The sequence below is a fragment of the Aotus nancymaae genome, unplaced genomic scaffold, assembly GCF_030222135.1.
Source record: "Aotus nancymaae isolate 86718 unplaced genomic scaffold, 86718_ANA_hifiasm-v0.15.2.pri h1tg000012l, whole genome shotgun sequence".
NCBI lineage: Eukaryota > Metazoa > Chordata > Mammalia > Primates > Aotidae > Aotus > Aotus nancymaae.
In genome coordinates, this window is record NW_026988423.1 from 48595820 (window position 1) to 48612058 (window position 16239).

The 16239-nt window shown below is 51.3% G+C and overlaps 1 protein-coding gene across 1 annotated transcript; it reads right to left on the reverse strand.

Annotated features, from left to right (window-relative positions):
- Positions 1-1124: 1124 nt before the first annotated feature.
- Positions 1125-3793, reverse strand: CCL24 (C-C motif chemokine ligand 24). Its single transcript, XM_064375675.1, has 3 exons — positions 3611-3793; positions 3276-3393; positions 1125-2381 (listed from the first exon to the last, which is right to left on the reverse strand). The coding sequence occupies exons 1-3, from the start codon at positions 3681-3683 to the stop codon at positions 2213-2215; spliced, it is 360 nt and encodes a 119-aa protein (XP_064231745.1). The 5' UTR covers positions 3684-3793; the 3' UTR covers positions 1125-2212.
- Positions 3794-16239: the final 12446 nt, after the last annotated feature.

Below are 16239 nucleotides of genomic sequence, written 5' to 3' on the forward strand. Positions count from 1 at the left end.
ATTTAGTTTGGAGCCAGTCATGGTGGCTCATGCCTGTAATCCTAGCACTTTGGGAGGCTGAAGTGGGTGGATCACTTGAGATCAGGAGTTCAAGACCAGCCTGACCAACATGGTGAAACCCCGTCTCTACTAACAATACAAAATTAGCCAGGCACGACATAATCCCAGCTACTTGGGAGGCTGAGGCAGGAGAATCCAGGAGGCGGAGGTTGCAGTGAGCTGAGATGGCGCCATTGCACTCCAGCCTGGGCAACAAGAGCGAAACTCTGTCTCAAAAAAAAATACAGTTTGGGGCTGGGTGCGATGGCTCACACCTTTAATCCCGGTGTTTTGGAAGGCCAAGGTGGGAGGACTGCTTGAGGCCAGGAGTTCTACACCAGCCTAGGCAACATAGCAAAATCTCATCTCTACAAAAAATTAAAAGATTAGCCAGGTGTGGTGGTGCACACCTATAGTCCCAGCTACTTAGGGAAACTGAGATGGGAGGATTGCTTGAGCCCAGAATTTCATGGCAGCAGTGAGCTGTGATTGCACCACTGTACTCCAACCTGGGCAAGAGTGAGACCCCGCCTCAAAATTTTTTTAATTATTTAATTGAATCTAGCTGTGTATGTGTGTTTTTCAAAGTCAATAACAGGACTCTCAGTGGCAGGCCAAGGTCACTCCCAGATGCCTTGGGCTCTGGCTGTCTTCATCCCCTTCAGCCTTGGAGAGGCAGCCTGGGATGGTTTCTGGGGCATGTATGCCATTGGTCACAGCCCAATCCTACCCCCTCCAGGAAAGTCAAGAACACACAATGCCAGGCGCAGTGGCTCATGCCTATAATCCCAGCACTTTGGGAGGCTGAGGCGGGTGGATCAACCGAGGTCAGGAGTTCAAAACCAGCCTGACCAACAGGGTGAAACCTCATCTCTACTAAAAATCCAAAAAAATTAGCCAGGTGTGGTGATGGGCACCTGTAACCCCAGCTACTCAGGAGGCTGAGGCAGAAGAATCGCTTGAACCCAGGAGGTGGAGGTTTCAGTGAGCTGAGATTGTGCCTTGCACTCCAGCCTGGGGCAACAAGAGTGAGACTCCATCTCAAAAAACAAACAAACAAAGAGAACATGCAAGACACAACGACCTTCAAAGAAAAAAAGATCACATTTTATTTGGACTATTATTTGAAAACAGCAAATGCGTCTATGCTCTTAATAAATCTACATAGTATCTCATGCATAGAAAGAAAAAAAGCTAGGGTCTTTGATCCTCCTTGTCCCCCCACTCCATCTTCCGCTCACCAAAATGTGGGATGAGCCCAGATTTAAAAGCCCTTGGCCCCAAAACAGCATGGAGCAAACTGTCACAAAGCAGAGAAACTTCTTAAAGTCATATCTTCCCAAAAATATTAAACTGCCCAAGCCGACCCTTCACCCGGTTCTCCATGTTCATTTCTTAAAAAAAAAATAAAAATTGCCAGGCGCAGTGGCTCACACCTGTAATCCCAGCACTTTGGGAGGCCGAGGCGGGCAGATCATGAGGTCAAGAGATGGAGACCATCCTGGCCAACATGGTGAAACCCCGTCTCGTTTAAAAAAAAAAAAAAATTATGATTTGCTTTTTTTTTTTTTCGACATAAAAGTTTGAGTAAGCCGGGTGTGGTGACTCACGCCTGTAATCCCAGCACTTTGGGAGGCTGAGGTGGGTGGATCACTTGTGGCCAGGAGTTTGAGACCAGCCTGGCCAACATGATGAAACCCCATCTCTACTAAAAATATAAAAATTAGGTGGCCGTGGTGGCATGCGCCTGTGGTCCCAGGTATTCAAGAGGCTGAGGCACAAGAATCCCTTGAACCCAGGAGGCAGAGGTTGCAGTGAGCTGAGATCACGGCACTGCACTCCAGCCTGGGTGATTAAGCGAGACTTCATCTCAAAAAAAAAAGAACAAAAACATTTGATTCAGGTCAGAAGAAGGGCAAAGAGTTGCCCCTGCCTTCCTTCCAGGATCTTCTCCCCAGCTCCAGAAAAGCAAGAGGCCACAGATGCTTGGAGCCATTGCTCAGGCCTCCCCAAGGACCATATCGCCTGCTCCCTTGGGTTTTTCATAGAAGAGACACATCCCTGGAGAGTGTTGCTAAGGAAAAGGAAAATTAGCCCTTCCCCCCATCACTGTGGCTTCCCCAGTCCCCTAGTAGACCAGGAACAGACTCAGGGCTGGAGGGCTGGGCGGTGATTAGAGGGTGGTTCCGTTGCTGAGAAGTGTCTGAACAGGCACCCTGACGCCCACTGGCCTGGCCCTAGAGGAAGCTTTCTTCTTCTTGGCATCCAGGTTCTTCATGTACCTCTGGACCCACTCCTGCTTGGGGTCGCCACAGAACTGATGGCCCTTCTTGGTGGTGAAGCTGTGGAAGAAAGGAACAAGGAATCAGCTGAGGTCTACAGGGATCTTGGCCCACCCCGCTTCATGGGGAGGAGGATGTGGACGCCCAGAAACAGTAAGGCCTCCTCACAATTTGCTGAGATGATGTCATCTTCCTTTTTTGACACAGGGTCTCACTTTGTCATCCAGGCTGCAATGCAGTGGCAATCATAGCTCACTGCAGCCTCAACTTCCCAGGCTCTAGCGATCCTCCCACCTTAGCCTTCTGAGTAGCTGGGACTACAGGCACATGCCATCATGCCCAGCTAATTTTTTTTTTTTTTTTAGTTTTTAAAGAAACAGAGTCTCACTATGTTGCCCAGGCTGGTCTTAAAACTCCTGGCCTTAAGCAACCCTCCTGTCTCAGCCTCCCAAAGCACTGAGACAGATGTGAGCCACTTGTAATCCTGGCACTTTGGGAGGCTGAGATAGGAATATCACTTGAGCCCAGGAGGTTGAGGTTGCAATGAGCTATGATCATACCACTGCACTCCAGCCTAGGTGACAGAGACTCCGCCTCAAAAAAAAAAAAAAAAATCCTCCTCCTGGCTAGGTATGGTGGTTCATGCCTATAATCCTAGCACTTTGGGAGGCTGAGCTGGGAGGATCACTTGAGCCTAGGAGGTTGAGGCTGCAATGAGCTATGATTGTACCACTGCACTCCAGCCTGGGTGACAGAGCAAGATTCTCTTTAAAAAATTAAATGAAATTTTAAAAATAAATATATCCTCCTCCTAGTTTTATGGGCAAGGAAGTTGAGGCCCAGAGAGGTGGGGTGACTTCTCCAGGGACGCACGGAGCCAGGGCTGGCTGACCTTGCTTCTCAGGTCACCTTCCCCCACCCCTCTCCTGCCACGTGCCCATGAAGGATACCTACATCACTCCTGTGTTGAGGCACACGCTCCTGTTGGACAGCTGGTAGCTGACCACTCGGTTCTCAGGAATTCTCTTAGAAATAAACAACATGCAGCAGGAAGAGGGGAGCATCACAGAATCTAGAAGAGGAGAGGGAAGAGCCACGTCTTTTCCCAGGCTGCCCTCGGCTCTGTGCCTCGGAGCTGGAGTTTGAACCCTGCACCAAACACTGCCGGTCCATTGACTGGGCTGCCCTTTCCCCGGTGCTTCCCTCCAGCCCCAGGCTGGTTGGTCCTTCACCCTCCACTGTGCCATCCCAGCCATGCCCTTGGAACTGCACCCTGCCTGAGGTCTTACCCGTAGGGATGATGTGGTGGGCACAGACAGCAAGGAACAGAAGGCTGGTTACGACGGTCATCAGGCTTGCCATGTCCCAGAGAGCAGAAGCACCAGCTCGGGGCTCAAAGCTGACGTGCAGGAGGAAAGGACCTGGGGATAAAGAGCTCGAGTCCTTGCAGTGCACCCTAAACTCTCTCCCTCTGCCCTTTATGGAGCAGCTAGAAGAAAACACGCCCCCCAGCACCCTCCACGCTTCCTCGAAAATCCTGAGGCCTCTGTGGTCTGGAAAGAGGAAGTTGTTGTCCTGTCGTTCTCCAACTGAGTCAATAGTTATTTTGGACTCTGAACGAAAGAGCTGGGGAAGGGGCCATCACCCCACCAAGTTCAAAAGTGTTGAATGCATTGTCAGCAGGCCCATGAGAGTGTCGCTCACTCCCCGTGGAATGCTGGATAAGTCACTCACCTCTCTGAGCCTGTTACTTCAGCTGAAAATGTGCAGAGTTATCCCTATCTTCTCCCTTCCGTTCATTCATTCATTCATTCACCAAATTCTTTATTAGGTATGTGTTCTGTGCCAGGCATTGGGAGGATTCTAATGGGGAGACATATTTGTGATCGAGTGTGTTTAACAATGAGAGGTGAGTTGGGCACAGCGGCTCATGCTTGTCATCCCAGTGCTTTGGAAGGTTTAAGTGGGAGGATCATTTGAGGCCTGGAGTTTGAGATCAGCCTGGGCAACATAGCAAGACTCTATCTCCACAAAAAAAAGAAGAAGAAAAAAAAGCCAGGTGTGGTGGTGCAGACTTATAGTCTTAGCTAGCTCTTGGGGAGGCTGAGGTAAAAGGATGACTTGAGCCCAGGAGTTCGAGGCTCCAGTGAGCTGTGATCACACCACTGCACTCCAGGCTAAGCAACAAAGCAATACCCTGCCTTAAAATCAATCAATCAAACAATCAGTCAGTCAGTCAGGCAATGACAGGTCCTGACAGAGCAAAGCAGATGCTGTCAGGATCGCTTTCCAACAGCTCTTGATGGCCTTGAAGACCCAGCAGCCATCACCTGCATCCTCAAGTTGCCAGAGCCACTTAGTCATCAAGGCTCTAGGGAAGTGGGATGTACCAGAAATTCACATCCTCTGGGGTGGCCAGTGCCTGCCAGAGGAATGCAGACACCAGGTCCAGCATGACCTACCCTGTGGCCTGAGTTTCCAACTGGGTCAAATCAGTTACTCTCTATGCAGCAGGACTTAGCTTGGCCCCTTCCCCCTTGACCAGCTTCTCTCATGGAAGCATCTCCTAATAAACCACATGGCCATGAACCCCTGTCTCAGGGTCTGCTTTGGGGACCCTGACCCAGGACAAGGTGTGTTTTTGGGGGCTGGGAGGATGGGGAACATAGGCAAAACCAGGGGCCGGGAGCTCACACCTGTAATACCAGCAATTTAGGAGGCCGAGGTGGGAGGATTGATTGAGGCCAGGAGTTTGAGACCAGCCAGTGAAACATAGCAAGACCCCAAAAAAAATAGAAAAAGTAGCCAGGCATGGTGGTATGCACCTGTAATCCTAGCTACTCGGGAGGCTGGGGCAGGAGGATTGCATGAGCCTAGGAGTTTGAGGCTGCAGTGAGCTAGGTGAGCACCATTGAACTCCAACCTGGGTGACAGAGCATAACCCTGTCTCTTAAAAAAAAAAAAGGCTGGGTGAGGTGGCTCATGCCTGTCATCCCAGCCCTTTGGGAGGCTGAGGCAGGAAGATTATTTGAGCACAGGAATTCAAGACCAGCTTGGGCAACAGAGCAAAACCCCATCTTTACAAAAAAAGAAAAGAAAAAGAAAGCAAACAAGGCAGGCAAGGTGGCTCCCAGCTGTCATCCCAGCACTTTGGGAGGCCAAGGCAGGCGGATAACCTGATGTTGGGAGTTCGAGACCAGCCTGACCAATATGGAGAAACCCTGTCTCTACTAAGAATATAAAGTTGGCAGGGCCTGGTAGTGCGTGCCTGTAATCCCAGCTACTCAGGAGGCTGAGGCAGGAGAATTGCTTGAACCCAGGAGGCGGAGGTTGTGGTGAGCTAAGATAACACCATTGCACTCCAGCCTGGGCAACAAGAGCAAAGCTCTGTCTCAAAAAGAAAAAAAAAAGAAAGAAAGAAAAAAGAAAACAAACAAAACCACAGGAAAACTGGCCAATTTGCCAGGAGGAAATTCCAGGAGGGACTCGTAGCTGACAGCTGCATGGGGTTGGAGGACAAAAGGCACTGGCAATTATGCAGGACCCATAAGTTATAACATCCAGTTTAGTTGTGAGGGACTGAGGTGACTGTCAGACAGAATGGGATATGGCTCCAATCTCACTCCACCCCCCATTCCAGGATCCCAGGTCAGGACCTCATGCTCAGAGACTCCCCTCACCACCATCCCATTCGCAGGTTCACTCCCAAACCCTCCCTACGTTTCTCTCCATTCCCCTTCTCCAACCTCCCTGCTCTGGGATTCCAGGGTACACACCGACGTAGGACCTACACAGTGGCACAGTGGGAGCGCAGTGGCACTCGTCACTTGGAGGCCCATTGGATGTTTGTGTCTCGGTCTCGTGCTTGATCTGAATACCTTGAGATCAATTTCTCTACTCGCCAAGTGCAGAGCATATCACCTGTGCCGTTGGCCAGCATTTGAATAACGAATAGATGGTGGATCAACTCTGAGGCAACTTCCTCTGTGGGTTTTGCCCCCAGCATGACTGGGGCCAGGGCGTACACTGGGGAAGTCAGCCAACGGGTCCCAAGACTGAAGTCAGGGAGGCTGGCAGCACCTGATGTCACTGCCTGTGCTTACAGAGTGAAAAATGCTGACAGCCCAACCCTATGTTTCATTAGTCTAGCACCGGCCCCAGTCTGCTCCACCTCCCCATTAGCCAACAATAATTATCCTCTGCTGGCAGAGCAATTAGGTAGGATTGCTCCCTAAGTGAGAAAAGTCATGGGAAGACCCTTTATACATGCAGAGGTTTTTTTCTTTAACTTTTTTTTTTTTTTGATACGGAGTCTCACTCTGTCACCCAGGCTGGAGTGCAGTGGCACAATGTCGGCTCACTGCAACCTCTGCCTCCCAGGTTCAAATGATTCTCCCGCCTCAGCCTCCCTAGTAGCTGGGATTACAGGCACCGTCCATCATTACAGGCACCTGGCTAATTGTATTTTTAACAGACGTGGGGTTTCACCATGTTGGTCAGGGTGGTCTCGAACTCCTGACCTCAGGTGATCTGTCACCTCGGCCTCCCAAAGTGCTGGGATTACAGGCGTGAGCTACCGTGCCCAGCCAAACAAAAATTTTTTTGAGATAAGGTCTTGCTCTGTTTCCCAGGCTGGAGTGCAGTGGCGTGATCGTAGCAATTGCAGCTTCCAACTCCTAAGTCCAGACGATTCTCCTCCCTCAGCCTCCTGAGTAGCTGGGACAACAGGTGCAGGCCACCATGCCCGGCAAATGTTTTTAATTTTTAGTAGAGATGGGGTATCCCCCTATGTTGCCCAGACTGGTCTCCAGCTCCTGGCTTCAAACAATCCTCCCACCTCAACCTCCCAAAGCGCTGGGATTCCATGCATGAGCCACCGTTTCCGAGTCATCGTGACATCTTATGACATCGCTTCTGATTTTTGCTCCTCAGTGATTCAGTAGGGATGCCGCTTGACCGCCTGCATTTTCTCACTCGGTGGGTGCTGGGAGTGTGGTATGTGGGGAGGAGGAAGTGGGGGGGAAAGGACAGCCAGGCAGAGGCAGCACTCAGAAGAGTGAGAGGCTGGGGTAAACAGGGCAGGGATGCCTGCCGCACCCCATGTTGCAACAGGAGTGGGCGGGCAGAAGCTCACTGGGTGGGAGGGTGTGGAGTGGAGTGCTTCACCCCAGATTAGTAATACCCTTTAAGGGCTTTTTCAAGGCCTTGAAAAACAGCAAACATCCAACCTTGTTTTTTTGAGTTTTGCTTTGTCACCCCAGCTGCAGTGGAATGGCCTGATCTTGCCTCACTACCGCCTCCACCTCCCAGGTTCAAGTGATTCTCGTGCCTTAGCATCCCAAGTAGCTGGGATTATAGGCACCTGTCACCATGCCTGGCTAATTTTTGTGTTTTTCGTGGAGGCGGGGTTTCACCATGTTGGCCTGGCTGGTCTCCGACTCCTGACCTCAAGTGATTCACTCACCTCAGCCTCCCAAAGTGCTGGGATTGTAAGTGTGAGCTGCCACACCAGGCCAAAACACCCAATCTTGGTTTTTGTTTTGTTTTGTTTTGTTTTTTGAGATGAAGTCTCACTCTGTCCCCCAGGCCGGAGTGCAGTGATGTGATCTCAGCTCACTGCAACTTCTGCCCTCCAAGTTCAAGCAATTCTCCTGCCTCAGTCTCCTGAGTAGCTGGGATTACAGGTGCCCACCACCATGCCTGGCTAATTTTTGTGTTTTTAGTGGAGCCAGGCTTTCACCATGTTGGCCAGGCCGGTCTCAAACTCCTGACCTCAAGTGATCCACCCACCTCGGCCTCCCAAAGTGCTGGGATGACAAGCATGAGCCACTGCGCCCAGCCAAAACACCCAAGTTTTATGCTCTGTACAGGGAAATTGTTAAGGCAGGGATTACCAGCCCTATTTTATGAGCGAAGAGCTGATGCCTTACACAAGATAAGTGAGTAGACACCATCACAGGGTCGCTTAGCTGCTGAAATGAAAAACTTCATCCTTTCCGCTTGAAGTGGTGAAATCCAGCAGCCAGGGACTTTAAAGTAAGAGGGAGGAGCAGGTCTTAGGAAAGCAAACTAGAAGGGAGTGGGTAGGTAAAAACAGAAAGAGAAAGCCAAGTCTCCACCCAGCCACCTATCCATCCACTCATCCACCCATCCATTTATCCATCTATCATCCATCCACCCATCCACCCAATCATCTACCCATCTACCATCCATCCATCCACCCACCCATCCATCCACCCATCCACTCATTCATTCATCCATCCATCCATCCATCCATCCACTCATTCATTCATCAATCAATCCATCCATCCACTCATCCACCCATCCATTGACCCATCTATCCATCACCCATCCATCCACTTATTTATCCATCCACCTATCCACCCTCCCATCATTCATCCTACCCACCCATGCATCCACCCCTCCACCCATCCACCCACCACTCATCCATCCATCCATCAATCAGTCCATCCATCCAACCATCCATCCATCCATCTATCAGTCCATCCACCCCTCCACTCATCCACCCCACCACCCATCCATCAGTCCATCCATCCACTAGTCCATCCATCCATCAGACCGTCCATCCATCCATCCAACCATCCACCCACTCATTCATTCATCAATCCATCCATCCATCCATCCACCCATTCGCTCATCCATTCATCAATCCATCTATCCCTTGTCGAACACTGCTATATACCAGGTCCCCCGTCCCAGGCATACCGAGAAAAACTATATGCAGGTGTTGCCTCAGGAAACTCTCACACTAGCCCTGGGAGACAGAGGCAATTATGATACAGGTGATAAGTGTCCAGATGGAGGCGGTCTGCCGAGGCCACAGTGGAGAGCAGAAGAAGTCAAAGAAAACTTCCTGGTGGAGGTGCCCCTTGTGCTGAGTTAGACTGACCAAGGGGAGTGGGATATGGCATGGAGGAAAATGGGCAGAGAAGGGTACTCCAGGCCCTGGAGGTCACAGAGATGAAGTCAAGGCAAAGGGGTGACTTGATCAGGTTGGAGCCTTAAATAAATCACTCTGGCTGCAGTAAGTTGTGGGGAGGAGCTATCGGGAAGGCTGTGGTAGGAAATCTAGGATGGAAAGATGGAGGAAGTTAGGATGGAAAGAAGGGGATAGATTTGAGGACTACTCAGGATTGCATTTGCTGAGCTCTGTGCCATATTGGTTGAGGAAAAGGAAGGACTGTCCAGGATAACACTTGGGTTTCAAACTTGAGTGCATGTGTTGGGGGGACCATTCATGGATAAAAACAGTCTGCAGGGGGAAGCAGAAAGCTCTTTGGGGCTGTTGGGCTTGGAGTACCAGGGGTTCTAATAGATGCCTGAGGCAAGCAGGGCAGGTTGGGAGAGGTCTGGATGTGCAATAAATTATTAGAACAAGAAGGCCCTTTAGAGTCTCACCTGTCCCCACACTTTGTGGCTGGGACCTGGAAGCCCAGGGAGATTAGACAGCCTCAGCTGCTCCACTCAGCCTCAGCTGCCCCACCCAGCCCAAGCTCCACCCAGCCCCAGCTGCCCCACCCAGCCCAAGCTCCACCCAGCCTCTGCTGCTTCACCCAGCCCAAGCCCCACCCAGCCTCAACTGCCCCACTCAGCCCAAGCTCCACCCAGCCCAAGCTTCATCCAGCCTCAGCTGCCCCACCCAGCCTCTGCTGCTTCACCCAGCCCAAGCCCCACCCAGCCTCAACTGCCCCACCCAGCCCAAGCTCCACCCAGCCCCAGTTGCCCCACCCAGCCCAAGCCCCACCCAGCCTCAGCTGCCCCACTCAGTCTCAGCTGCTCCACCCAGCCTCAGCTGCTTCACCTAGCCCAAGCCCAACCCAGCCTCAGCTGCCCCACCCAGCCCAAGCTCCACCCAGCCCCAGCTGCCCCACCCAGCTTCAGCTGCTTCACCTAGCCCAAGCTCCACCCAGCCCAAGCTCCACCAAGCACCAGCTGCCCCACCCAGCCTCAGCTGCTTCACCCAGCCCAAGCCCCAGCCAGCCCAAGCCCCACCCAGCCTCAGCTGCTCCACCCAGTCTCAGCTGCCCCAGCCAGCCCAAGCCCCACCCAGCCTCAGCTGCCCCACATAGACCAAGCCCCACCCAGCCTCAGCTGCTCCACCCGGCCCAAGCCCCAAGGTAGTACCATGGGGAGTGCATGGCCCTAGAGGTAGACTGTCCTGGGTTTGAGCCTTGTCCCAATCATATGTTCACTTGGTGGCCCCAAGCAAGGTGTTTAGCCTCTGTAAAGCTTAATTCATTTACTGAAAGATGGGTGTGTGACTGTGCACCTCCCAGCACAGTGGAGGGAATGGGTCTCAAGCTTCAGTAAGAGACTCCACGAAACGCCACCAGACCAGCATCCCTGCAGCTGTTTCCCTAAAGCTCCAGGTGGCTCCTCTGAACTCATCTTATCCTCCTATCATCCCCATGTCACCAGTGAGGAAACAGGTTCAGGCTGGGCGTGGTGACTCATGCCAGTAATCCCAGCACTTTGGAAGGCCGAGGTGGGTGAATCATTGGAGGTCAGGAGTTCAAGACCAGCCTGGCCGACATGGTGAAACCCCATCTCTACTAAAAATACAAAACTTAGCTGGGCATGGTGGTAGTGCCTGTAGTCCCAGCTACTCAGGAGGCTGAGGCAGCAGGATAGCTTTAACCCTGGAGGTGGAGGTTGCAGTGAGCAGAGATTGCACCATTGCACTTCAGCCTGGGGGACAGAACAGACTCAATCTCAAAAAAAAAAAAAGAAAAAAGAAAAAGAAAACTGAGGTTCAGAGAGTTAAGTGACTTGCTCAAGACTCCTAAGCCACAATGGAGGAGGGCTGGTCCTACATCCTCCTGGGAAGGAACCTACGCCCTTGTCATGGTGCCAGGCAGCATGCTCTGCTGAGTGGCACCAATGCCACCACACCGAGTTCACTTTCTGAGCTACTCTCCAATCCACCCCTTCCTTTAGACTCTCTCGGCCACCAGCTTTGCCCAGCCTCCATCAATGCCTCCTTGCATTTCTGCCCCAGCCTCCTCACAAAAGGGGGTGGACATGTGGGGTGTGATGCAGGGTGGGAGAGGGCAGTGGGGTGCCAGGATGAATGGGCACTGGGGTGGGAGTGCAGGGGGCTGGATTCAGGCATGCAGACTGGGGGTGTCACTGCTCCCTGAAGTATCCTGCATCCTTGCTACCAAATACACACACACACAGTCTCACAATACTGGGCATAGGGGACATCCTGGGAGCCAGTTACCCGGAGGTGACAGGGTGACAGCCTTAGTACCAAGTGCAGAGCATAAATGATGTCCTCCATCTCACCCAATCTGGGGTGGCAGGAAGAGTGGGACAAGAGGTGGGTCCTCCGGCGAGGAAAGTGTACGTCCTGTGCATCTCACCTGGTTTGGCTTGGAAATTCAGGAGTCTAAGGTTCACAAGGACTTCTGAGAGGTTGGCCCTATCAGAAGAGCAGAAAGAGCCCATTGTCAGACAGACTTATTTACAGACAGACTTCTGCCCTGAAAAGGGTGTGGTCCCAGATGGGGCTGGGGAGGGCAACAGGTGGTGGCTATGGAGCACCTCGCCCTTTCATCTCCAGATGGAAGGGCTTTCAAGAGCTCAACAGGAACCAGAACAGGAGGCGCAGATAGCAGCTAAAGCCGAGGGCACTGCCAACCAGCCAGCCTAGTGTGGATGGTCAACGAGGATCCTTTTGCGGGGGTTGGGGAAGACAGAGTCTTGCTCTGTCACCCAGGCTGGAGTGTAGTGGTGAGATCTCGGTTCACTGCAACCTCCGCCTCCTGGGTTTAAGCAATTCTCCTGCCTCAGCCTCTCGAGTAGCTGGGATTACAGGTGTGTGTCACCACGCCTGGCTAATTTTTTACGTATTTAGTAGAGATAGGGTTTTACCATGTTGGCCAGGCTGGTCTCAAACCCCTGATCTCAGGTGATCCACTCACCTCGGCTCCCAAAATGCTGGAATTACAGGGGTGAGCCACCATGCCTGACCGAGAGGATCTTTTTGTATGTCTCAGTGTCACAGCTGCCTCTTAGATGTTAAAGGCCCAGGGGGAAGGAAGCAGGTAAAGCTGTCCAGAGACAGATCTGACACCTCGGATGATAGCGAGAGCCCCATCAAGGGAGGGGTGCAAGCATCCCTTGGCAAATCTCCATGTAGGAAATTCAAGTCTCAGATGAGGAAGCCCCATCCAGTCCAGGCATTCTGGGATCCAGTGAAGGATGTATTTCAGATTTCATGCTATAAGAGCTCAGAGTCCACTGGAAAAACCAACACAGAAATAATTAGAGGCCAGGTGTAGTGACTCACGCCTGTAATCGCAGCACTTTGGGAGGCCGAGGTGGGCGGATCACTTGAGGTTGAGAGTTTGAGACCATCCTGACCAACATGGTAAAACCCTATCTGTACTAAAAATACAAAATTAGCTGGGCATAGTGGCACATGCCTGTAATCCCAGCTACTTAGGAGGCTGAGACAGGAGAATTGCTTGAACCTGAAAGGCCAGGGTTGAGGTGACCCAAGATCACGTCATTGCACTCCAGCCTGGGCAACAAATGCAAAACTCCGTCTCAAAAAAAAAAAAAAAAAAAAAAAAATTAGCCAGGTGCACTCCTTACTCCAAGTGATCCGCCCACCTCGGCCTCCCAAAGTGCTCATGGGTATCAGCCGGAGTTCCAGACCAGCCTGGCCAACATGGTGAAACCCCGTCTCTACTAAAAATACAAACGTTAGCTGGGCGTGGTGGTGGGCGCCTGTTATCCCAGCTACTCAGGAGGCTGAGGCAGGAGAATTGCTTAAGCCCGGGAGGCGGAGGTTGCAGTGAGCCAGGATTGCACCACTGCACTCCAACCTGAGTGACAGAATGAGACTCCATCTCTAAATAAATAAATAAATAAGCCAGGTGCAGTGGCATGCGTTTGCAGTCCCAGCTACTCAGGAGGCTGAGGCAGCTTAAACCCGGGAGGTCGAGGCTGCAGTGAGCTATGATCACGCCACTGCACGCCAGCCTGGGAGACAAAGTGAGACCCTGTCTCAAAGTAATGCTAATAATAATTACAATACAGCGTGATAAGATTTAGGAAGCAGACTCATTGAGAACATAAGCGTTGGAGGCAATTAGTCCTGGATTCCGATCCTGACTCTATCCCAGCCTTGGCTTTATCACTGGGAAGTGAAGACAAGTTCTTTTCCCTCCTCTGTGTATCACAAGGAGTGACTGAACCACTGGCCCTCATGGTCCAGGCGCAGCTCCCAGCCTCCAGTAAATGTTAATAAGGACTAGTTAGTAAAGGGTAGTTGTTGCTATTGCCAGGTAACTACCAGGTTGAAAGGGCTCTGTGTGGGGGATCTGGGAAGCTTCAGAACAGACAGGTCGGAGTTCCCAGGTGGAAAAGAAAGCAGGGTGTTCCAGGCTAAAGGAAGACTGGGGGCAGGAGAGCCAGGGAACAGTGGGATGTGGCTGAGTTTCCGGAAGGCAAAAGGAAGAGGTGGGCCTGGCGTGGTGGCTGGGATTACAGGCGAGAGCCACCACACCTGGCCTTGACTTCTTCCTTTCTGATTTGGATGCCTTCTATTTCTTTGTCCTGCCTAATTGCTCTGACAAGAGGAAAGGAAGGCAACCAATAAGAGTCTGTGATCAGGCCAGGCGCAGTGGCTCACACCTGTAATCCCAGCACTTTGAGAGGCCTAGGCGGGCAGATCACTTGAGGTCAGGAGTTCAAGACCAGCCTGGCCAATATGGAAAAATCTCGTCTCTACTAAAAATACAAAAATTAGCCTGTCATGGTGGCAGGCACCTATAATCCCAGCTACTCGAGAGGCTGAGGCAGGAGAATCGCTTGAACCAGGAGCTGGAGTTTGCAGTGAGCTGAGATCGTGCCACTGCACACCAGCCTGGGCAACAGAGTGACTCTGTCTTAAAAAATAAAAATATAAAATAAAAAAAAGGAAGAGGTGAGGTTGGGAGGCTGGGGACAGGAGGCAGGAATATCTGTCATGCGGTATCTCACATATAGCTAGGACCACAGGCACGTGCCACCATGCCCGGCCAAATTTTTTTTTCTGTGAGAAGAAGTCTTGCTCTGTTGCCCAGGCTGAAGTGCAATGGCACGATCTCAGCTCACTGCAACCTCCACCTCCCAGGTTCAAGCAATTCTCCTGCCTCAGCCTCCCAAGTAGCTGGGATTACAGGCATGCACCACCACACCTGGCTAATTTTTTTTTTTTTTTTTTGGTATTTTTAGTAGAGATCCTGCTCCAAATGCAACTAGTGGTATCATTCCTTAAAGCTCCTCCAGGGAAGGCACCATTGCTCCCCCGCAACTCCCTGCCCCTGCCCCTGCCCCCCACCCACACACGCCTAATCAGGCCTCCACCTATTTAACAGCTCCCAGACCCACCTGTTCCTTCTCGGCCGGTTCCGCTGCCTCCCGACTCACGTTTCTCCAATCTGTTCCATGCACAGCTGCCACAAAAGCCCCTCCTAAAATGCACAGCAGCCTGGTCAGCCCCTGCCTAAAATTCATCACCAGTACTTCATTGCCAACAGCCAAACTTCATTCATTCTCTCATAACCATCATATATATATATATAATTTTTTTTTTTTTTTTTTTTTTACCATTTCTTCCCACTACCTGATCTATTGTACACGTAACGGTTTTGTAAAAATGGACTTCATCCAAAAATAGCCACAAAATCACGGATTTAGGACTGGGTATGGTGGTTCACACCTGTAATCCCAGCACTTTGGGAAGCCAAGATGGGTGGATCACCTGAGGTCAGGAGTTCAAGACCAGACTTGGAAACATGGTGAAACCCCATCTCTATCAAAAATACAAAAATTAGCTGGGCCTGGTGGCAGGCGCCTGTAGCCCCAGCTAATTGGGAGGCTGAGGCAGGATTGCTTGAACCCGGGAGATGGAGGTTGCAGTGAGCTGAGATTGCACCATTGCACTCCAGCCTGGGTAACAGAGGGAGATGTCATCTCAAAAAAAAACACAGATTTAGTGCATTCACTGTGTTTTCCCCATTCCCATTAAAATAAACCCACAAGTATTAAAGGAAACCAGGCCAGGTCTGGTGGCTCACAGCTATAATCCCAGCACTTTGGGAGGCTGAGGAGGGAGAATCGCTTGAGCCCAGGAGTTTGAGACCAGCCTGACTAACATGGTGAAACCCTGCCTCTACAAAAAAAAAAAAAAAAAAAAAAAAAAGATTGACTTGGACCAGGCATGGTGGCTCATGCCTGTAATCCCAGCACTTTGGGAGGCCAAGGTGGGCAGATTACCTGAGGTCAGGAGTTCAAGATCAGCCTGGCCAACATGGCAAAACCCCATCTCTACTAAAAATACAAAAAACAGCAACAAAAAAATTAGCTGGGCATAGTGGCTCATGCTTGTAATCCCAGTTACGTGGGAGGCTGAGGCAGGAGAATCACTTGAACCCAGGAGGCAGAGGTTGCAGTGAGCTGAGATCGTGCCATTGCACTCCAGCCTGGGTGACATAACGAGACTCCATGTCAAAGAAAAAAATATATATATATATTTGGCCAGGCATGGTGGCATGTGCCTGTGGTCCCAACTACTTGGGAGGCTGAGGTGGAAGGATTATTTAAGACCAGGAGGTTGAGGCTGCAGTGAGCCATGTTTGCACCACTGTGCTCCAGCCTGGGCAATAGAGAGAGACCCTGTCTCAATTTTTAAAAAAATAAATAAAGTAAATCAGGTGTGTGTGTGTGTGTGTGTGTGTGTGTGTGTGTGTGTACATGAGCATGTGATATCTGTCACAGAAACTACCCATGCTCCACCCATATTCTCTTGTCCTTCCCAATTCAGGGCATGCTGACGTGACCTCAATTGCCACCTCTTGGCTGGCTCAGTCCCCCAGGATCAGGTTGACCTGCTGGGGAGCGG